The 24456-nt window shown below is 37.7% G+C and overlaps 1 protein-coding gene across 1 annotated transcript in view; it reads right to left on the bottom strand.

The window, feature by feature from the left end:
- Window positions 1–3739: 3739 nt before the first annotated feature.
- LOC137407122 (LIM domain only protein 7-like) overlaps window positions 3740–24456 on the bottom strand; it is a 98144-nt gene continuing 77427 nt past the window's right edge. Inside the window, exons 27-39 of the mRNA XM_068093722.1 lie at window positions 22369–22421; window positions 19067–19216; window positions 16873–17113; window positions 16058–16245; window positions 15181–15261; window positions 13946–14037; window positions 12079–12229; window positions 10944–11255; window positions 10348–10521; window positions 9186–9572; window positions 7842–8310; window positions 4879–5043; window positions 3740–4368 (exon numbers count right to left, since the gene is read on the bottom strand). Coding sequence (XP_067949823.1) covers window positions 4343–4368; window positions 4879–5043; window positions 7842–8310; window positions 9186–9572; window positions 10348–10521; window positions 10944–11255; window positions 12079–12229; window positions 13946–14037; window positions 15181–15261; window positions 16058–16245; window positions 16873–17113; window positions 19067–19216; window positions 22369–22421 — 2489 coding nt within the window. The 3' untranslated portion in view covers window positions 3740–4342. The remainder of the gene's footprint in view (window positions 4369–4878; window positions 5044–7841; window positions 8311–9185; window positions 9573–10347; window positions 10522–10943; window positions 11256–12078; window positions 12230–13945; window positions 14038–15180; window positions 15262–16057; window positions 16246–16872; window positions 17114–19066; window positions 19217–22368; window positions 22422–24456) is intronic.

Raw genomic sequence — 24456 nt, 5'->3', positions numbered from 1 at the left:
CTAATATATTGGCTGTATACAGCTATATATATATATATATATATATATATATATATAGACACCTGTCAAGTGACACCGTGAAACAGACTTGTAGTGTAACACTTGACTCCCAGATAAGTTTCAGTCTAAACAGCTATTTCACTTATTACTATTACTGTAGAGTTCTTTTGTAGCTTTGAATTTTACTTTATCTTACTTATCTTTAGTCATTTACTTTTGAAAATAAACATAAAATAACTAACTACTTTTACACATTATTATCCATTCTACATGTTTTTATATATATTATATACGCACCAACAATGTTATATCAATGAAAAATTCTTTAGCAAGTGTGAGCTTATCACTTACGATATTTTCATTACCTGATCAACTTTCTAATTATAAAAGTAAGTGCAAGTATTACTTACACACATCTTATGACTAGCTCTTACACTCTTGTTCACATTTATAACCAAAGTACATCAAACTGATGCTAGTAGAGTTCTTCATATTTTTTACTTACACTACAGCAAGTATTAAACTGGCAGCAATAGAATTAGCCTATCACGAGGATTTTAGTATACAAAAACTCACATCCAACAAGATTTTGAGATCTAGATGTTTTAAATTACGTAGTATTAGAGAACCCAGCCAGACTATTGAAAGCAAACTCCTGAAGGTGGCACCACAACTTCTTCTGGTCAGAGAATACTGTCAGTTGTAGGGTGCCACAGGTCACTTAACCTAGCTTAATAATGGCTTCAAGTTGAATGTGATCATATTAAAAGAAGTCAGCAATTGGATTTACACAATTTATAAAAGCTCTTGCTACATCCGTATACAGTTTAGTGGCTGTAGCTAGAAAAATTATCCTATCTTTTTTGTCAAAGATTCATTTGAATAAAATCATGATACATAATTTACGTCGAAAGCTTTTGCATGACCAACAAAAATGAGTGCATACGATGCAAGGGAGAGTTGGAGGTGAGAAGGGGAGGGGGAGATGGCAGTAAAAGGCTGCAGATAGCAAAAATAATTGGTGCACAACATCACCATTTCTGTGTAAATTTTCAACTTTGCCAGTGGTTACTAGACACAATGTTCACTAAGATGTCAGTGACTTGTTTGCTAAATTTCTGTTTGATGGGAAATATTTTACACAACTGCATTTCGACTCCTATAACTATGGCATTACATACAGCATCAATGTGTGTAGGTGTCTAGGTTTATAAGGTTAAGAGTGTTTTTACTTAAATGGCAAGCAAAGTGGCTCTTTGCTTAATGTTCAAACAGTAACCTTCAATTCTAAAGTTTGCAGAAGCTTTTTTTTTAGCAGTTGCCTCCACAACATGCGGTCCATAATGAGGCTATTCTAAAACTTTATTAATAATAGCTTTCTTATTATAACTAGTACTATGGTAGCCCAGTGTGCTGCGAGAGATAGTCAGATGTAATAGCGATGCATATAATCATTCTACAATGGTTGAAGATGGTCAATTGGAGCAGTTGTTAGAGTATTAGCATACAATGTTGAAAGTCGGGAGCTCTAATCCTGTATGATGTCATCATTTTTCCCAACCCCCAACTATGGCTTGAAACAGACAGATGAACACAGCTTTTATTATAGTAAAGATCGGCCATATTTTGAAAGCTTCTCCTGCCATGTGAGATATTTTGTGCCGAGATGAACATATCCACAGGAAAGACAATGCCAAGGTCAAAGTAAAATGGTAAACCAAAAGAAAAAGTTCTGCAAGAGCTCATCTTTGAAATACATCCATAATATTACATTTTAGTTGCACGGAAAAGCTAAAGGTAAGTTTTTAGCTTTCAGCTTATCAACTCTGTTAGTGAGCTGCATTTAAATAATTGCGCCATTCAAGTCTATGATAACAAGCTATATAAACCCTTGGAGATGCAGCACTGTTGCAGAGCCAGCACTATAGAGGCATACTTAATATGACTATTAATTTGTGTACACCATAGCCTTACAGTTAGAGTGTGTGAAATCGCAAGACCATCTGTAACTTTGAGACTAGTCAATTTTGTTGTTAAGATCTAGGTAAAAGGCTTCCTAACCCATCTTTTTCCGATCATCTCATAGGCTAAAGGTAAGCCTATGAGATTGCCTGTTTCAGTAACCATGCTCTAAACTTGGCTGTGTAAACATATCTGCGAGGCATGTATATAGAGAGTTCAGTGTTTTCGAAGTAAGGGTAGCACTAGCTAGTGAATAAACAAGCTGCTCTCACTGTTCCACATCCATTCTTTTACAAAGCTGTACATTCATAAAAAAGAACGCGGTACACCAGCCTGCATTGACAACAGATTTGCAAATATTTATGACTTCAATTAATTTATTCCACCACTTCTCAACCTAAGCTAAGCTAGTCACCAGCTCCTGAGAAAGCAATTCTAACCGTTACCATAACAAGAGTGGTGTCTGTTTGTCTGAAGACATGATTGCAAGTTGGAAATAACTGCATCATATAGGATTCAAACTTAAGTCATTCCGCTCTGCAGCCCAATATTATAACAGCTGTGCAAATCGACCACTTCTTGACTGTGATGTGAATAGTTAGTGGTAGATGCCTTGAGATTACAAGTACATATCGGGTGTGAATAGTCATCGTTATGTAACCACACTTGCTGTTTTACTAGCCTATATTATCTGCTTATATGTCTTTGTGCTGTAACCATGTCTGTGAGCTGTAACCACATATATTATCTGTTGTTAGTGCTGATGAATAACTGGGCAGTCAGTTGTAAATTTGCTTGACTAATGTACAGTAATGTTGTTGAGTCTTGGGAGTAAATAAAGAGTCGAGTTTAATATTCTGACAAAGTTTGTCAGACAAACGCACTACACAGACAACTGAATAATTGAACAGCTATGTATTCTGCGCTTTATCAAAGCTGCCACCGGAGAAGCTTCATCGTAGGAACACCAAACTGCCAGGATACTAGTAGAGATATCGACTCTACGAGTATCCACTGATCTCTTCAATTGGCCGACTTGATAATCTATTAAGACTGCTTTCTAACTATTTAAAGAGTTATGTGGCCTGCTTTATTTGTGGAAATAGTAAGAAAAACATAATATATGGCACATATATCATGCGCAATATATTTTCGTAACACACACACGCGCGCGCACGCACGCACACACACCTATATTCCTACCTAAATATGTTGAGAACTCAATTTTAAAATGTGAAGAATTTCATTACCATATCACCATATTTGGTATCATAACACCAAAGATTCGCCATTTGTGAGTGTTACACCAATGGTGACCTTTTGGCATTATTACAACAAATTACGTAGTTGAAAGCACTAAGTAGTAAAATGTTTTACAGTACTACTTTTCATTAAGTAGTAAAATGCTCAAGTAGGCTGTTGACAATGCCCTACCCAATCAAGAGAATTATGGCTTCAACATTTATTTCATTGGTCTTTCATGACAATTTCCCTGAACTCCATACCATCCCTATCTTCAGACTAAAGCCTTTTAGTAGTTGGGAACATTTCAAAATAATTTTGGTGACCTTTCATTTGAAAGCCACCTAATTACAGGCCAGTGTCGAGTTTTAATTTTTTCACTGGACGTTCTGCTTGCACACTCATCATTAAAGATTCTAACAGAGTATTTTATGATGTTGTTTAAAAGCTTGTAGACACCTCGCCTATGAGTACCTACTGTTTGCGAGCCAATCAGATGTCTGGAAAGTTCTGTACTCTTAAAACACGGTTCAAAAATTTGTGGGTAGTTTATTTAATAAATATAATAAACACTTCATAAAAGGAAAGACATACTAATTCTGTTGTATAAGCAAGTAAAGAATAGCTCTCCTATAATCATAAGTAAATATTCCGCTGGCTGATAGAACATGGCTACGATACTAATAATAGCGGTATGATTGCATAAAAATGAAGAAGCCACGTGAGCTTCACGATTCCTTCTGTTAAAAGAACCTCGTACAAGTACATCATCACACAAAATTGCCAAACTGTTTGAAACATAATCACATAAAATGCTAGGAAAGCATCAAAGCAATGTAAAGTGATAGTTGCTGAAGAAAAATACAAAAAGATGGTATGCAAAATAATTTGAGATATAATACAAAAAGGGGCAGGTTAGCATTGCTATATGCTAAAATATACCATTGTAGTAGCCTGAATTAACAAAAAATGAGAAAATGCATTGAAGGATGAGAAGGAAGTTGTGTTCACCTTCCGAAATGAGAAGACAACTCCTCATCTGGATTAAAAGATAATGGGGTAAACCACCTAAAAATGGGTAGGTGGGTGGAGTGGAGGCTGGGTGCTGTGTTGTGTCAATAGAACAAAGGAAACTGCATCAAACCGCACTGTATTTTATTCCAGCTAAAAGGAAGAAGTGGTGAAGTGTGAAGCACGCAGTGAGGGTGATACCATCGCCAGCGAGTAGAATGGACAACACGTAGAAGGCTAGATGCTAGTGCTACTACTAAATATTATAAGAGAAAGAAATATTGTAATTTGGAAAGAAATTAAGGAGAGAGTTGGAATAGCCACTAAGCATTTTACCGACCATATGAAAATGCTGAAATACAACAGAGAAGGCATATATTAATATGTGAAATAGGTAAACTTCATTTTTTTTTATAAAATGTCTTTTGTTCTACAAAGTATAACTTGACATAGCAAAGATATAAAATGATTGTTCTATGGAAAATTCTATGGAATTCTGTATGAAATTAGAAAAATTATGAACTAACAGACGATAGGCATTCAACTAAAAGTCATTTCATGCGCTTCTGGACATGCTGTTAACATAGCTCGAGTTCCAAGGTCTCAACAAAAGGGAATTTCAAGAAGTACAGTATTTAGAGAACGATCAAGTTTTATACTCACCATCATCGTTGCTATAGCAATTCTTACAGTGCAACCTATTAACCCGAACCCTAACATCTGCCCCCATCTGCCCGTTGGAGAGCAAAGAGTGACACACACAGCATCTAAAGCAGTCCACGTGGTAGTAGAGGCCCAACGACTCTATTACCATAGCTGCTCCTTTTCCTGCAGCGAGTACAAAGAAAACATTGTCACGATTCTTTCTTGCAACTAACCAACAAAAACACTAAACTATGCAGCTGATTGCATGAGGTTGTCAAACTAAACATTTTCAATAGTACAATTTGAGTGCTCCTGGCTATGATGAAAGACTAAGTTAAATTCTTGTTTAGTAGAGTAACATCAGTTAAAGCAACAATTTATCCCACTACCAAACACAAGCAAGCGAGTGTGTTTGGAAGCTTTATGATAAATGCATATGTTCACACAACTCCTGCAAAAGTGAGTCCACCAACAGACATACCCAAACCCTTGTATCGAAATCCCATCCAAAAATTTAACCATTTTTCTTTGGAGCCGTTCAAGTATAATAATGATACAAACCACCTACACACCTATTCAAATATGTTACCAAGTCTTTAAAAATTGACGACAATATCCTAAAATTTACCCATCTGATCGGATGATACATAACTAGAAAGATTCATTCGGCCTAAAGTTGCCATTAAAACCTGACAAGCCTTTTTAATCAAATTCAAGACCGGTCAAAAAACGCCCATAAAGCCGTGTGGCAGATAGTAGAAAAATGTGCACCTTTCACCAGTCTATGGCATTGTCCAATTGCCGAAGGTTTCTGTAATAAATGTAGACCGTTTGTTTTAGCTTCAGTAAATCGTAACATGATGACATTGCAATATTGATTTACAGGTACGAAAATGTCGTATACAGTTTATCAGCCTAAGTTTTTTGACCAATTACCGAAAGTTTCATTAAATTATCTAGAACATTAGCCAAATTTCTTTACATCTTATGTGCAAGCTAGGGCCGAACTACAATGCCCATTTATGACAAGAAAATTTCTTTATTTTGCTCCAGTTAGCAGAAAACTTCCAGACACACGTGAATGCGAATGCTTGCTTTCTGTTAAGCCTGGTTTCCATATGACAGCGCAATGATCGTGCGCGGCCCAGTGATCGTGCGCAATGCATTTCTTGGGTGGCGATGCAGTGTTTCCATATCGCGCGTAGGCGCCATGCTTGCATTGGACAGGGAGGATATTTTCCTTACTTTTTCGTATGAGGGACATATTTCTTTGGAAAAAACAGCCCTCCGTTGCGAAATTGCGCTGTCATATGAAAACCAGGCTTACTCTTTCGTACGGGAGACCGATTTCTTCGGAGCCACAGCCCTCTGTTTGAATTGTGGGATAGGTTGAAAAGGTCTAGTGGTGTATTGTGGGATACATCATCGCACGCACCCATCGCAAGGATCCATTCTGTTGGATCCTTGCGATCAGCGCACGAACGTCGCGCGATCGTCGTGCGCTGACGTTTCCGTATCACAGCTGGCCTACGCACGACGTCGTGCGCCTTGTTGCGCTCCTTGCGCTGTCATATGGAAACCAGGCTTCACATATCGCAGTCAAAACCATTCTACATTCAACAACCAACTTTCAAATTGTATATATAACACAGCAGCTTGCCATTTTACTTCTAATATTGCATTTCTCCTATAGCAAAGGAGAGATATAAATATATAATCTTTTCCTTTCATTATTGCCGTTTGTTGTACATAACACCCAGTACATTACAGCTACCATTGCAGCTACCATTGTAGTTCGCCTATTGCACTGCAGTGCCATTTGACTGCTAATATTGCATTTCTCAACCAGCAGTACCCTTTCTTTTTTCCATTATCACTTTGGTCGTGGACTGTATGACAGGAGAATTTCTAGTTAAAGATGGAAATCCACATACTGAAAGCCGCTATATTTCTAACTACCATATATCCTCACATAGAAGCTGACCTTACGAATCAGGGCTATTAATGCAAACAAACTGCACGCACAGCTGTCTGTGACGAGTGTAAATACGTGAGTGATCCTGCGTTTCACCAACCAATCACAGACTGTTTGTTATTGCTGTCAGAGTACTATTTACTATTATCAGCCAAGAGCTGCTTTGTGTATGTGTGCACGCAGGCTCTTACCATGGGAACAGGCTAGACAGAAAAAAGATGAAACCCGCTGGTTTCCCTACATTTTTTTCAAAGAGCCTTCTTATACAGCTCTTTTCAAGCGCAAACCCTCGGTACTAGCTCTATGTTTAGCATCGTTCGAGTTGTAGTTGTATATCTGAGCAATGCTATCATTAACAAGAAATCTTACTAAATATTTATTATTTACCATGCTGCCACAAAGCTATCCTATGCACCACCTATGCTATCAACCAGTGGCAGCACTCGGAATCTGTGCTGTTCGAAAAAAAGAAAACAAATTCTAAGACGGATAACGCATTGTTTGGTTGGAACCCAACTTCAAAATGCATTTTACAACAACAGGTCTGGCTAAAGTATGTTGACATTCTCCCCACCTATAGATCTCAACCTCCCACCATATAGACCTCAACCACCCACCATATAGACTCTACCACCCACCATATAAACTTTACCACCCACCATATAGACTCAACCACCCACCATATAGACTCAACCACCCACCATATAGACTCTACCACCCACCATATAGACTCTACCACCCACCATATAGACTCAACCACCCACCATATAGACTCTACCACCCACCATATAGACTCAGACCACCCACTTCTTAGACTCAGACCACCCACTTCTTAGACTCAGACCACCCACCTCTTAGACTCAGACCACCCACCTCTTAGACACAGACCACCCACTAGCTAGACTCTGACTGCATACCTCGCAGACCTTCTTAAACAACAAAAAAAAACTTTTCAAGTACCTTTAAGCAAAACAAACCAACTTTGCCAGCAAATGGCATCACTCACCAAGTTTGTTAGAGCAGTAGGCGCACGAGTACTTTGCGCTGACTGTCATCAGCTCATCTTGAGCCTCTTTTGTACTTCTAGGAGGTTTGGAAGGAGCCGGGTTTCCATTATTTCCCCTTACATATGTGGCACGGTTGTACTTGTCATCGCTACCATGGGGAACATGTGTGTTGCCATTCTTTTGATTGTGTGCGTAGGCTGGTTCCTTGGAGTGTTGTGTATGGGACGGTGGTCTATAGTCCCTACTGAGCCCATGCTGCTCGTTGTACATGCCATTGCTAGATGGGTAAGTAGCGTCAATGTTTGATCTATCATAACTACTATTAGGTCTATGGGGAGAGGCAGAGCCTGGAATGTCTCGGTCATATGAGTCTTGATACGGGAGGTTAGTAATGCGACCCATTGGTGGTTGCCTGGTGCTCGGTCTATCTTCGTACCCTTGCGGCTGATACCGTATGGGTGGAGTGTTCTAAATATTAATAAAATAGAAAACTGAAAATGATAAGTTGTTGGCAAAACAAAACTACTGATTGAAATGTCTGTCAAGATAAGACAAGTACCATGAAGACCTGTGTATACGCTGATTTTGTTTAAAGGTTAAGGGTGCGGCTTATAAACGCAGTCTAAAGAATTGTATTTGTTAACTGCTCACTACATTTGGGGTTACGGTACCGACATGTGACAAGCTTAGCGTTACTTTTAATGGAAATATATAAATATAACCGTATAAAAGAATTGCATAAAATATTAATAATTTTAAATACAATTTTTATAATAACAATTATTAACACAATTTGAACCAACTGTGGAAATGCGCACATGCTAAAAACCATTTATTCAACCATAAGATGCTAGGAAATATTCAGTAGTTGTGCTGACATAATGAGGTCATTAGTCGGGGTCAATGTCATTCGACATCTCCAGCACTAAATTAGATTTGTTGGGTTGCTCTTTTTTCAAAGACAAATCTGCAGCAGCTAGTTTCCAAAGCAACATTCGCAACCTTTGCACTTCTTCATGACACGTGTTACAAAATGTGCTCGTTGATTTAGTACTTGTTTACTGTAGAGTAAGGTGCTGAAAGTGTAACACATCACCCTCAAAGGTGAGAACACTCCTTGGTCAATTGCCATCTTTTCAGCCAATGCATGAGTGCCGACAGACAGACGGTAGACTTGGTGAATGACTCGCATGGCTAGGTTAAATTAAGTGAGTTAAATGAATGGAATAGCGGCCAGTGTGGCTTATACACACCGTATACTTGTAACGCGAACAACAACCTTTAACATGTGGAAGCGGGTAGTATGCACTTTTATTTTGGAACCACAAGAAGCTAAAGCTAACCTGTGTACTCTGTGTCTGTCGGATGATGTCGCTCTTCACCTCTTGAGGGGCTCCATAATCATTCCTCCTCTCTTGCGGGGCTCCATAAACATTCCTCCTCTCATCCCAAGAACCTCTAGCATCGGGAGCTCTCCTACGAGGATCATTGCCAATACCACTTTGCTCCTTACGATTTGAATAGTTCAGTCGATCATCAGGAGGGGTGGGTAAGCGGTAGCGTTCCTCATCACCAGGATAGCTTGACTCAGGCTGGTTTGGTCTCCATTCTTGTTGATAGGACTGCTGGCTGTGGTGAAGAGGTTGAGGAGGTTGCTGTCGTCTCACCTGCTCTACCCTCCTCGCTTCCTCCCTTCTCTGTTGGTCTCTCTGGCTCTGCTCTACCAGCTCCTGAAATCAACATTTCAATGATATTAGACTTCATGTCACCGCTAACATACAATGATCCAAATATATAAGACCAAAAGATCTTCAAACCACGAAAAATCTAGCGATAACTATGAGACCATGTCTCAATGACAAATGAACAAACTCAGCTATGTAAACTGTATAATATTAATCCTTTTAGGTGTTATATTATTTATTAATGCTAAATGTAAAATATTAATACTAGTTATTGATATTAATACTAATTATTGATATTAAAATCAATTATGGACATCAATATTAATTATTGACATCAATATCAATTTATTGATAACAATATTATTGATATTTATATTCATTATTGATATTAATATAAACATTAAATATAAATGATACTGTAGCAATTCAAGATAGTTATGCTTATTGCAGATGAACACAAATAACCTGCAGACCGGCATATGGCCACACACATGTACTCATGCAGTTTTGTAGAGAAATTACTGAGCGTCTAGTGCAACAGTTAAAGAATAGAGATACGCAGTGTTGCTAAGTATCAGTATGTTTGTCTAATTTAGGGATGATATAGAGTGAAGTATTAATTCTCAATCGTACTGATGATAGGCTGACTTGACAGTAAATGGTTGCATAATACACACATAAGTAACGTGCAGTCATAGAGTTATCTTCCCTTGATAACTCTATGGGTGCAGTAAGGTGGAAAGTGTGTTTTATTTACTAAAGTGAACAATGGTCGAGTAGAGCTACAAACTGGAATAGCATATGGAAAATATTGAACAACCTGATGTCGGCGTCTGGCAGCAGCCTCTCGTGCCTCCTCTCCATCTAGGTCACGAGAGAATCGCTTTCTTTCATCGACGGGTTCAGAGTTATGCATCTGTTGGCGCCTCTCCTCTAGGTCAACACCATGAATGTCCTTGACCTCTCGATCATGTATCGTCTGTACTCGTTTCAGCTAAAGAGACAAGCATCATTAGCAGCGATGCAAGCATGAAAAAGTAGGCCTTGGTATCCCTACACCACAGGAACAATGTTTAACAGGATGTAACGTGACTGAGAAATGTAATTGCTGTGTATGCAAACTCAGATCTTGAACTTGACACAGCCCTTTAGGGTCAGAGGTAAAAAACATGATCAAAAAAGTTTTCTGAGTGCATGGCAGCATACTAAAAGGGCTAATGCATTAACCAACAGCCGCAATTAAAGAAAGATCCGTTCTACAGTATATTTATTCTAAAAAGTTCTTAAAGCTCTAATTACTGACTCTCCTGGTTTTCCTCAACATTTGCCAGTTAGTAGATTGTTCTAGTAAAGACTCGGTGGCAATCAAGCAACCAGTGCATATATCGCTACACAGCGTAAATGTGAGACAAGTACCTCTTCAGCCTCTCTAGCCATCCTTTTCCTTGCTCTCTCCAGCTCTTCCGAACGATTGCCAGATTCTTTTTTATTCTGTGTCTGAGCTTGGCTGCTCTCCCAATTTTCCGCCTCATACTGCTGGTTAAGTTTTCTTATCTCTGCCAGCTCCCTCTGCCGCTCATCACGCGCCTTTCTCTCTCTACTCGCCCTCTCTCGTTCATCCTCCTCCGCTTTCTCTGCCTCTGCCTCTCGAAGAAGCGCCATCTGTGCCAGCTCCCTTCTCCGCTCGTTGGCGGCATCCGAGGCAGCAACGCTTCTCACTATGTCCCCCTGCGAATAAAAAGTATATTTGTGTGGTTTTTATTAATTCTAAGAAGAAAACTCTCCTCAAGTTTCTTTACTTCCCACCACATCGAACATTTGTAACTGAGTAATTTACGGCTTAAAGGTGAACTTACACTATTGAAGTGATGCAAAATATAAAACTACAAAGATAAGACATCGAGCTTCAATTGAATGTAATTTTTGTCATGGTAGACCTACCCAATCCAGTGACATAATAATTTGAACGAGATCCTTGTTTGAAACACTCGGGCTCAAGAAAAAGTGCGATTATGACATCATCGATTATGATGTCTATAGTTGCACTTCAGCAAAGAGACCAACAGAATAGAGATACACAGAATAGGGACGCGTAATGCCGCTACATTAACGCAATAGCCGATATCAGTAATTAAAAAGACTGGCAGCCGTGCAACTAGTGATGTCATTTTGGCACATATTTTTCTTCTTGGCGTTTTGATCGTGATAAAGTTTTGTCAATTTTAATCTTTAAGCATCCTGGCAGTCAGATCGCCCCAAACATAAAAAATCTCAAGTGATAAAATAATGCTGCTACCTCTGATGAAATCTATTGAAATTTTTGTAAATTCATTTTCAAGGACAAAAAACAGGCTAAATGTTTGATATAAATGAAAGATGAAGTGAGGTAACCGAAATGCTTGAAAAACATTTAGAGAGCAGACAACTCTCTTGTAAGATGTCATTTTGACAAGGTTTGTATATGAATAATTACATACTTATAGTAACTGAAAAATTAACAGTTGTAAATCAGTCAATATATTTCAGCAAGATACGGTAACTCCATTCTCACCCTATCTTGCAAAGTTCTGACATCAACGCTCTTAGACCGGAAGTCCTTATTCAATTTTGGATGTTCTACTGTTGAGAATGCTTTGCGGGCGGGTGGCGCACGTCCTTTGACCTGCTGCTTTTTTGTCTCTTTAGACTGATCTGCCCAGTATCTGCAGCACACAAATACAATATTTAAGTCCATTACATTAAATGTTTGATGTCCAAACAAAACTGACTTGGTAGCCCTTATGACAGCCCTGCTTATAAATCAATTCAAACAATATGTAGAAGGCAGACAACTCTTAAATTAGGTTTGTCAGTCACATCAGGAAAAGGATTCAGCTGAAGCTTTTTCATCGGCTAATTTGTGAATTTACCAAAAAAGTTTGTTTCCTGCTGAGCAAACACGTAAAACAAAACACCCAAATGAAAAAACATTGTTTTTGTAAAAACTTCAGCAGTTAAGGCTCATTAAGGAACAGATAGCAATAGGCAAGATTTTTTCTTTTGTTTATATTTCACAGGATATTAAGCATGACAACCGTGTCACCCGGCTACCATGACACCTACAGAAAGCCTGGCGGGAGAGACAAAGAGCCGACTCAAGCACTAAAAGTGAATCATCTCTGTTCACCAGCTAATTTTAAACAACAGATATAAACAGACGTAATTTAGGGTTGGTAATACAACACTTTTTTTACTTGTGTCGTGATCTAATTACCCGTTGTTTAGATGCCTCAAAAAACGCCACACGAGATTCTCAGGCATTTACATGTACATTACAGCAAAATCTCTAACTGTAATTTGTGTGACACGTTGAGATAATTCCTTCTATGAAACTTAATAACAGCTACCCCAAGAAGAGATGATAGACCTTCCATTGCAACTACATGTATGTCATTGGGGATGGCAAGTGAGTGCTTATTTCTATTTATTAAAAACTACATTTAATATTCAGTGAACACGTGATTCAAAAGTGCATGAGGATTCACAATTTTATTATAGTATGTATTTTTATTATATATGCTATAGTAGAACAGTAATAATATATAGTATATATAATATATACTATTATATTATAGTATAATTGTAATTATACTATAATTATATGATCTATATATATATATCTTTAAGTTTGTTGTCGCCGTTCGGTTTCTGTCCAGCGTCTGGAAATTAAAACCTAACAATAAAAACTTCATATTGCAGAAGATGTGACCTCGGAACCCGCTGCCCGTTCACAAGGCAACAAGCTCAAACATTAAGCAACACGGGATGCAATGGATTTATTGGGCGATTCAAGCAATCTGGATTAAAATATACATAATGACTTACATAATGATATACTGACTAATACATGACTGAGAATACATAATGACTATACATTTGCGTTATCACGCAATGTCACTAAAGCTTGCTCTCATGGCTTTTATTACTAAGTTTAACAATATGGATGCTAGCTTACTCAAATTAGCCAATGGCAACTACATTACCTGACACGGTTTATAAGCTGTTTTTAATACCCGTCCAATGCCGAGCATTCTGCTAGTTATTATATATGTTATAATAATATTATACCATTATTATACTATATATTTTATATAGTATACTATACTCAGTATAATATTCTACACTTAATGCTCAAAGAGTGCCCCATATATTTATTCTAACTGTATGAAGTTCTATTCTTTTTACTGATTGTTGACCATGATCAGCAACATATAATTTAAACATTTTATAACTGTCCATCATATGGATCGTATATAAAAATAGTAGTTACAATGTGATTTGAGAAAAAAGCTCCCCCATAATTATACTAAGATATAATCTCTCTCAATGAAATCGTTAAAACTCTGTCAGTGCCTCAACAAGGAGACACCTGTCCTCACCTGTCAGCCTCACGACTCTGTTGCTCAAACATGGCTCTGTTGGAGAAGAAACCTTTCGACTTCCTCTGTCCAGCATTCTCTTCATCCTCTGTCTGCTAACAGACACTATCATTTGCAGCAGACACAACCATACGTTAGACTCGAAGAAGTGGTTAAAAATGCTAAATATGGCCGCCTGAGGCTGATTTCATGTACGATATATGATGCAAGATCCAACTGGTGGGTATATCTAACAAACTGGCTGCTAGCTAGAAACCTATAATATAGCTAAGACAGCTAACATAGCTAGACTAGAGAATATGGCTAACTACTATAGAAAGCTAAGATTGAGCGATACGCAGCATTTAGAAATATACCTAATAAAACTGAATGTGCAAAGATCCACATCGGCAAGGAATATGAAGAAAAGGCCCTTCAACATCCTTAGCCACCAATTGACCCAGTTGAACCATGTTGGCAGCATGCATCCTGGCAGCGTGCAACCAATACTTAAGGTTGTTGAACAAGGAAAATTATAGATCCTATTGGAAAACCGCTGTTTCCTGTTACAATAAAATTTAGTCGGCTCGCTGAAAACATAGAAACCCAAACTGATGTTGTGCGCGTGTTTGCACTGAAGTTCTATCCATCTACATGTAGGACCGTCTAATAGTATATCCAACTACTATTAGACGGTACTACATGTCCTACTATATCCAATTCTACCATCCAACTAAACCTTTCCAGTATCCATGAATGTATATACTCCTGACCATAGGGCTCGTTAGCTATAGTTTGAATGTATGTACATACTTCGGACCATGATAGGGCTCGTTAGCTATAATTAGGCTATAGTTGCGGTGTAGTATACTTTTAATTTTGTAAGAGAGATAGAATAATAAATGTTGTTGCTTCTTCACTCATCATTCCCACTTTCTTTCATTCCCAAAACCCTTAGCTTCGGAGTCCCTGGTTGGTTGCAGGGAAGGTGCATTAGTTTATAATAATTGTCAACACAACACGTAGTAGCTAAGTAAAAATGACAGCACACGAAATCAGCGAGTCAAACCGGATACTCACTCAATCGGAAACAGCGGTTTTCCAATAGGATCTATAATTTTCCGTTGAAAAACAACCATAAAGAGAGATGAAAGTGATGCAAGGCTACAAGCTCAGCACACTAAAGTAATAGATGGCAGGGAATATAGAGAAACTGAGGAGCAATGTACTACAGCGGGTGGAGGCATCAATTTTACCTGCTTTACATCATCCTCAGACTGGAAAGTTATCCAGTCTGAATTGCTTTTGCGCACCGGAAGAGGCACAGCATTCATAGTCTGCGACAAACAGGGACTAATAATTGGCCAATCAGCATGCAGCAAAGGGATAACTAATTAGGGTAGAGCGGTTGGTGCTGATGTAAAATTTTGGGAGGGTAAAATCTAGACAATAGGAGAGGGCCAAAGAAAGGAACTAGCCAATCATGATACAGCAACAGCTATAACAGCTGTCCAATAAGCTTGAACAAATAAAGAGGAATAATAGTAAACTTTGCGAATAAAAGAAAACGAAAGTCTGGTCATCGTGAGATCTGGACGAAGACTTTCTGTGAACCTATTTTTGCAGGGAGCAAATCAAAGAATATTTGATTGTCTGCAGTCAAAATCAAAAATTGACTAACCTGAATAAGTTTTCGTTCAAAACCATTAAAACAGAAGAGCGTAACACTAAAGATCAGTTCCTACTTTATAGTGTCTGGCAAACACACTATTGTTTAGAGCCATACTGACTGGGTAGTTTTTTGGGTTTGGATTTCCTTCTTGTGCCCGAACCTTTGTCGAGGCAAATACCTCAAACGATCTCACTTATTCCTCAAAAATGTTCCCTACTTTTGAACTATGACGAAAGCTTTTACTTGTTGGAAAAGAGTTTTGAAAATGTCTTCCTGAACTTTATGGTTTCTTGATAAGAGGTTCAGCCGAATAAAGGTTTGAAGTTGCTTGTTGGCATTTTGCCAAACTCTTATAGAAATCGCACGCCACATGAGGCAAGTGTAGTTGTTTGGAAAATCTACACACCAGAAAAACCCAAAATGCCGATGAGAAAGAGAGGTGTCAAGGTCAAACATCTTACTTTGTGATTAATTGGTTGAGATGCTGGAGCGTATTCGCTCGCCCGTCGAGGTTGTGCTGCGAATCTAGCCTTTTCCCTGGTCATCTTCAAAACGTCCTCTTTCCGAAGGGTGCTCGGAAGGCTAGGGTCGACGTCGGATATTTTTTCACTTCTCTGTGAGCTCATGGATGACTGGCTACCATCTCCATCTACAACATGACAGCCTGTTTTTCAGGTTTAAACCAAGAGTAAAACGGCTTAACATTAGTACAGCGGAGTCCAAACTAAAAATCGGCAACAGTATCAACCACAAAATAACCGTAATAGCTCTGATGTAAGAATTGTTCACACGGTGTCTAACCTACGCCCAGTTCTTCAGTACCCCATAAAGCCTCTTTAACCAAGGACTGTTGCATAATTATAGATGCATAAATCTATTACTATTTACTACTTGTGATCCGGAGACCGCTAGCCAGCAATTTAGAGACCAATAAACAACTCGTGGCCAATTAGAGTGAGGATAGGAACCAATAATACTGGACTTAGTTCCAGACAGTACACCGCTAATTTACTGTCACATAGAACAGAAGGACGCTCAAGCGGAAAATGGTGGATTGTCAAGCGAAGCCCCACCACTTTACATTCCGTAGTCTACGCAACACGGAATGTAACATTCAGGGGCTTATCAACAGCACTTAAGTGCGTCGAAACACTCAGAGAAGTGAGATTTGTTGCAGTGCGCTATAACGCAACGCAACTTGGCAAATTACCAATTGAATCAGAACCTTCTGACAGTAAGGACAAAGCCTAGTCAGTTGGTGATAACAGCTTCATACCTTCTCGCCGATTCCAGATGGGTGCTGACTTCCTTCGATTATCCTGGTGATATGTTGGAGCCTCTGGTCTTTTCCAGGGAGCAGGTACCGATTCATCAACAGGGGCAATGACTTCCTTTCTTGCCCATCCCTTATCTTCTTCCGCTGTCTTCTCCCACTGCCGCTCTCCTTCCAGCGCTTTCTTCTCCCACTGCCGCTCCCCTTCCAGTGATAATTCTTTAGGCTCCCTCCAAGCAGTGCTCTAAGTAATAAAACCTCGCGATGTGATGAATCCAAAAATTTAAAACAAGATAAAAATAAAACAAACTAGGTAGATGGGCTTTGTGTTTTAGATCACTATGTTTCCATAACGCGGTTAACATCCAAGTTTGCACCATACGCACAATTGAAACAGTGAAAACCTGTTAGTCAAACGAGTTTCGTTACTCATAAATTTTCACTGAATATTTTGAGCTTGCAAAAAATAGAAACGGCTTTTGCGAATGATGCGCGAAAAATGTGAAAAAATCTTTTCCCATTTTAAACATTTTCCACATTTCAGTCACTCCAATTTCGATTTTACGAGGCAGACGCGCGCTACTAAGACCTCTGACATAGAATTCCTCATCCTTTTTAACAAAGCACCCACGGTAATCCGCAACATGCCAATGTCCATAGAAACTCTTAACGAACGGTAAACCAACGTGCGCACAACTCCAAATTCGTATCATGCTTTAACCCTTTCGTGGGCGAATTTTCAGGACTATTAGACCCCCTAGGCGAATTAATTTTTCGGAAAATCAATTTTTTTTAAAAGGTTTATACACTCTTTTGTATGTTATTGTGTGCATATATCTATGTATAAACATGCATATGTATACATGTATACATGTATATGTCCAGATGTACATATATCTATATATTATAAATGAATAAAAATGTATAACATAAAAATATTTATAAATTTAGATCTACCAAGATAAATATATATATTGTACATTTTTTTATGATGCAAGTGTTCACTTTAATAAGCACGATTTCTGCATAATATATCCAAAAGCATTTTCCTTTACAAAGGCCTACATCACAGTCTTTGCACCATGTGCTTATTTTTGTCTTCTTGTACCAATCACACAGCATCTACTGGAGTAAATACTGGACCTGTCACTACTACAAACTGATGAATGGTAGATTTATCTCTCTTCATATTGGTAATATTCTTCCAGGCACTGGCATCACCTCATCATTACTGCTACCAGCTTTTTCATCAATATCACTTCCAGATGTAAAATAATTACAATCACAATTTGAACCTGATTCATTGTCATTTTTGGCTACTAAATCTAAAAAATCAGTCAGCTGTGATTCTCTTAGTAACTCCGGTACTAGTACTTGCTGTTTTAGAATAATCACGGAGAGTTCTCTTAGAAGTTGTCATGGCAATAAACTAAATTAAAACTCTCGAAGCTTTCAGTAAATAACGGCTAAAACAGAACAAAAAAAACAATTAAAAATTATTTACAACAATTTACTAATTTTTTTTGCAATTTTTATTCATTTATTGCTGCTAAAAACGATCGTTTTACACATATATAAAATTTTTTTTAGAGGCTAACCGAAGCCAATATATCATATCGTAGCTTGCTATCGATCAGAAAAGTAAACAAAATACGGCTTTTAGCAAACCAAAAGCCGCAATAAAAGAAATATGTTACTAGAGCGACAAAACTGTCGCTCTGCCCATTTGAAGGAGTATCGCAAAGCGACAAAAATGTCGCTTTGCCCGCGAAAGGGTTAAAGAAACACAGTGAGAAACAAATTGGTTAGGCCAATATATAAATTAGCGTGGGTGACAATTGTCATTAGGCACAACACCAGATCGCTGAAACTCACGGCAGTAACCCACTAAAGACCAAAAGAGAATCACATTTTTACAACCAGTCATTAAGACTCCCGCCAGGTTACATGAATGTTTATGCTGCAAATTTGCATAAATTGAATTCTGTGGTGGATGTTATGAAACACTGTCCAGATGAATGAGCGTGGGATAGCTATGACTCAGAGATGATACCATGTCTATTCCTACATGCATTATTCCACCACAAAAAAGAGTCTATGCACTAAATGACCACCTTCCACACACACACAGGTTTCCTGAAATAACAAGTTATTATCAATCATGGCTTCGGAGCCAGGAATACAGAAATAGACTCACCTTTTTGTTCATATTTATCACCTCTTTTCTCGTCATAGGAGGGGGCGTTGGATCTCTTTCCCCTAAATTGGTAGGAATATCCTCCTCATAGTATTTGTACACATCCGTTAGGTACGGCGTTTCTTTTGGAGTTGCATTCACTTCTTCAGGCTAAAACAAAGAAAAACGCTTCAAGTAAACAACTGCTAGGAGACACAAACTTTTGAATGCAAACCAAATACTTTTTATGATGGACAACTTTGAAGTATTGCCAATTAGGAAATCTTTATAAGACTTCACCGTTTAAGAATAAACATGTAGGAAAAACATCTTTATAAAATCAAAATCTTTGCATGTTGCGCGGTTGAGATTGTTAAACGATGTTGCGAAACACCAAATTTCAGATTTTGGAAATGTAATCTCTTTAGCCTCTGTACCACGAGACTATTGTTTAAAACTTATTAAAATTCAAACAGCAACGCTGCCAGAGCATTAAAATTTGTGAGTAGACAATTCCTAAATTTTCAAGTTATAAAATGAGCCCTTCGCAGCAACCTGCCTTAAATTGGACTGAGGAAAGTATATAAAAACACGCATAACAATAAAGAAAGTTCATTTGAAATTATGTCAATAGTTATTATCATTGTTGTAGTTGATAAAGACTATTACATTCAAGTTGTAGTGTTATGTGTCTCTACTTTATTGATCTTTTTGTAACTATAGGTGTCATAATTGCACTTTCGCTTGATTTGAGCAGTTTTTCCACTTTCAAGTTTTGTTGATTTTAATTTTGAAATCTACCTGTCAGTCAAATCACTTCAAACATCCAAAATAATCGCAAATGATAGAAAAACACTGATACTTTCAGATAAAATCTACTAATATTTTGCGCAATTCATCTTCAATGACATAAGAATCATGACATCACTGTCCGCTAGTGTTTAAATAGGTTTTCACTACTTATTCACCGTATGATGGAAGCAGCAGAATATTAGACGCACTCAAAACTTCTTAGCATTCTCGCGACACCGCAAGGCAGCATACAATACATTGCTGACAATATTTAACCGCATCTTCCTAATCAGAATTTAAATCCAGTTTTAGCATTAATCAGCATAAAAATGATATTATTCACTAAAGTTGCAACAAATTCCTGTGTTCACACTTGTCATAATGTGAAGTGAATCATACGTGAGAAAGTTATGTTACATCATAGAACAATGAAACGGCAGGCATGAAAATAATTATCATAGGAAGAGAGAAATGAGTCTATGAACATATTTAACCTTCTCAGATACTATAAAGCTGATTTATTACAGATTAATAACTGTCTATCTAGGCCAGCGGTAACAATTGTTCTTCGTGGCAGATTATAGTGAAGTTATACCTATTAGTTAGCATTATTGCTTTATTTAGTTGCAATTGGTGATACTATAATAGTTGCTGTGATTATTTGTTTGTGAGAGTACAATTATACCTCAGCATACAAGTGCCTCAACATACAAGTGCCTCGACATACAAGTGCCTCAACATACAAGTGCCTCAACATACAAGTGCCTCAACATACAAGTGCCTCAACATACAAGTGCCTCAACATACAAGTGCTTCAACATACAAGTGCCTCAACATACAAGTGCCTCAACATACAAGTGCCTCAACATGCAAGTGCCTCGACATACAAGTGCCTCAACATACAAGTGCCTCAACATACAAGTGCCCCAACATACAAGTGCCTCAACATACAAGTGCCTCAACGCGCAAGTGCCCCAACATCGAAGAAAATCGAGATATGAGCAAAATTTCGAGTAAGTTACCGCTTTGAGATACAAGAAACCTTTGATATACAAGCGCATGAGATATGACCATAGGTCATTGATGGCAATAAATTGCCAGGTATGCGAGAGGTCGCTCTCGAGAACAGCATCGATCGGTCTTTTTCGTAACTATCGGCTTAAAAAACTAACACTATCAGTCTATAGCCACTACATCTGTCTCAAAGGTAAGAAGTCCATACCGAACAGTACATAGTGGTGTTACATTTTGTTGTAGCTCATAAACACTAAATAGGTAATTGTTTCGCTTTGTGAGCATAGATACTGAATTACAACAATTGAAAACTCGTTTTTCATAGTAATATTTTGTTTTTAGTTTTTTTTTCATAGTTATGGAAACGGATTAATTTGTATTTAGTTACTTTATTGTAAAATACTGTATTGACATACAAGTGCATTGACATACAAACTCAGTCCCAGAATGCATTAAGCTCATATGTCAAGTATGACTACATCTTATTAAGTCATATTTTTTGCATTAACTAAAATACTTCTAGGAGCACTTCACAGGGTTGTTCAAATTTTTTTATGTTAAACTCATCAGAAAAAGGAGGATATTCTTGACTAGTTTCACAAAGCTACTAGCGCCAGACCAGCTAGTCGGAATTGAATGTGTGAAAATGTAAATTTAATTCAGAATAAATTAATGCCAGTGAATAAAATATTCAGTATAGTTTGGAGTAAAGCATCGCAACATGGGGAGAAGAGGGCTTAGAAGCGTATTATTAAAGAATACAGAACTAGTTCTATTTTAGAGGCTCAATGCATTCAAGTATGCTTATTGTGAGAGCCTTAAAGCGAACCAAGTGAATATTACATACCTATTTGGATTAATCAGATCCATAATTCACGATGAATTCCCAAAATAACACCTGTATTTATCTGCCAACTGCATACAAACTTTATGAACGCAAGTTATACAAGAGTAAGATGGGAACTAACTTGTGATATCGAAGAATATTTTATAGTTGTCAACACGTACACAGTAAATATTACATAATTGCATTCTTTTTTAATACATCGCAACATGACTTTATGAATATAAAAAGTGTCCATATGTATTTTACTTGAAATATTGTCCTGTATATTACATTGGAAATGGTGCATGTACGTTACATGTATATACAGCAGGTACATATAATGTATCTACATAATACATTTATATTACCTTTAGGTATCATAAAGGTGTGATATATATATATATACACATATACATGATATTTAGCAAGATAACGGTACAGAACGAACCTCAATTCATAGCTAGCTGGATATATAAACAATAACCTGTAAACACTACTTCAGACTGACAATTGAGTCTGGCCTAGCTAGACTGCAAATATGTACCTAAAGGATGCCCCAAATTAGTTATGAAAAATCTTTACAGAAGAAATGAGTTAGGAACTGTCAGCCATGAAATCTAATCACCATAAACCAATAAACAAACAATTCTATGGCTCTGAATGAATGAATAAAGAAATGGTGTTGCATTACCTTGTAATTATAGTAGTGAGCGGTATAGCTATCCCTCATCTCATTGGCCGAGTCTAAAACAGATATACAGACATTTGATAAAAATTACTGCGAGTAGACAGAATGCCAATTTACTTGAAGTTTATGTTAGTTGATGGCTGTCCCAGACAATAGGTCTACCAACAACTGGTTCAAATCCAATTGGTCCAAAGCTAACTTGTCTAAAATCAACTCGTCTCATGGTACGAATGGTCCAAGACACCATTGGTCCAATACCAACTTGTCCAAATATACAATTGATCCAATTACTGTTAGGAATTGATGGCTTGACAAGGAAAGATTCCATACAATGTGATCAGTAACAAGGTGTAGAATAGTACGATTCTAGATCAATATATAGACATAGTCCTGCATAAATTAATCGATCAATAGATCAATACATAGACCTGCATAAACATTTGAATCTGAGTGACATACCCTGTCAACGTTCAACACTTTCAAATTCAAATCAGAATAGCTACAAAACCTATGTTGATCAGCTCAGAATATACATTTCACAAAAATTAAACAGACACCTTTTGAGCACTTCACAGTCAAATGGTATAATAATCCACACGGGTTGCAGAAAACGCACGGCTCGCCGCAGCACGTCTGTTGAAGTTCAACCAGCAAACACGAAGCCTGCAACTATCAATATGATCTCTATTGACCAGAGGTTTGAAAACCCTTGATGGTAACCAAGTTCTCCTAAAGACTAAACTGAACGTATCTCACTAAACGAGTGGAGAGCGTATGCGAGCGTGTGATAATAGGCTCAGGTAAGGTCACGCTTGAGTGCCAAGATAAGAGATCTTTTAATATGGTTGAGCTGCAAGAGACACTAATCCTGCGATTCTCAATGTTTTCCTGTGTGGAAGTCACTGTTGGACTGGTGGACATGGCAATGCGAAACTTGGAATCAATTAACTTTGGTATGAGTCATGTCTGACACGAACTGACAAGAATTTACATGTACCAAGAAATACCATGGTAAATCTCTAAATACTGTTGACGCTGCATAAGCTAGTTCATCAAAAGGTCAGGAGAAACCTTTACTGTTGACTATTCCAGAAAACAAGCGCAGCGTGAGCCAATTGCCATCACTGCCAATTTTTAGGAGTTCATAGGAAGTAGTAAGACATTAAAATTGTTAAAGTGTTCCTTCCTTTCCTTTTTATAGACAACTCACGAACCGCTTCTAATGTGATACTGGAAAAAAACTCTCTATGGGAAGTATACAGACTTTGGACTGATTTAGCAATGGAGAATTGAAGTTGAATGCTGTTCCCAACACTGCAAATAGTTCTTGGGGGACTCGAACAACCGACTTACTAATCATAAATTGGCACCCTAACCATCGCACCACGGCTCGTTCTGGTTTTCTTTCAGTATAAATCTCGAATATTTCATGCTAACTATATCATCATATACTTGAGTTCAAAATATAAAGTATTTTGATGAGCCAAAATACTCTAGTAATATGTAGGCCGACGCAGAAGCTTTGAAAGTCTCAATGACTCGGTAGTTGCAGACGTAGTCATTGATTTTTAGCAGCCATTGCCTAAGAAGGAGTCTACAGGTGCTAAACCCTATTGAAATACTAAGTTTATAATCACATTTATCACTGTAACAAACATAATATTGTTTTGTAGGACAGTTACCTGACCTGAAGAATGATATCGTCATGACCAGTGTTCACAGAAAGAGTTGAGTAACCTATTACTAACACAGAGAAAACTATCAAAAGGTTTAGTTAGGAACTAATCAATATGGATTAGGTAAAACAGAGAGAACTGGACAATCTTTATACCTTTCAGCACACTGTACTTAATTAGCTCTTATGTAACTCCAAACTGATCACCTCGAATATAATACAGTGCGGGTTGATTTCAGAACAGAATCTAACAGTTTCCGATAAGAGATAAGATAGATACAAGGTTCCTGTTGTAAACCCGAACATCAGTTGCTAGTGGTTACTGGTCACACACTGTGAATTAACATACTGGGCATAGAGAAGATGGTGCAGCATCCCATATTAATGTCTTGTTTTTAAATTACAAATCACATTAC

The sequence above is a fragment of the Watersipora subatra genome, chromosome 10 (genome assembly GCF_963576615.1).
Source record: "Watersipora subatra chromosome 10, tzWatSuba1.1, whole genome shotgun sequence".
In the NCBI taxonomy this organism is placed as follows: domain Eukaryota; kingdom Metazoa; phylum Bryozoa; class Gymnolaemata; order Cheilostomatida; family Watersiporidae; genus Watersipora; species Watersipora subatra.
The sequence above is the reverse complement of the archived record's forward strand: the minus strand, read 5'-3'. Positions and strand labels throughout refer to the sequence as shown.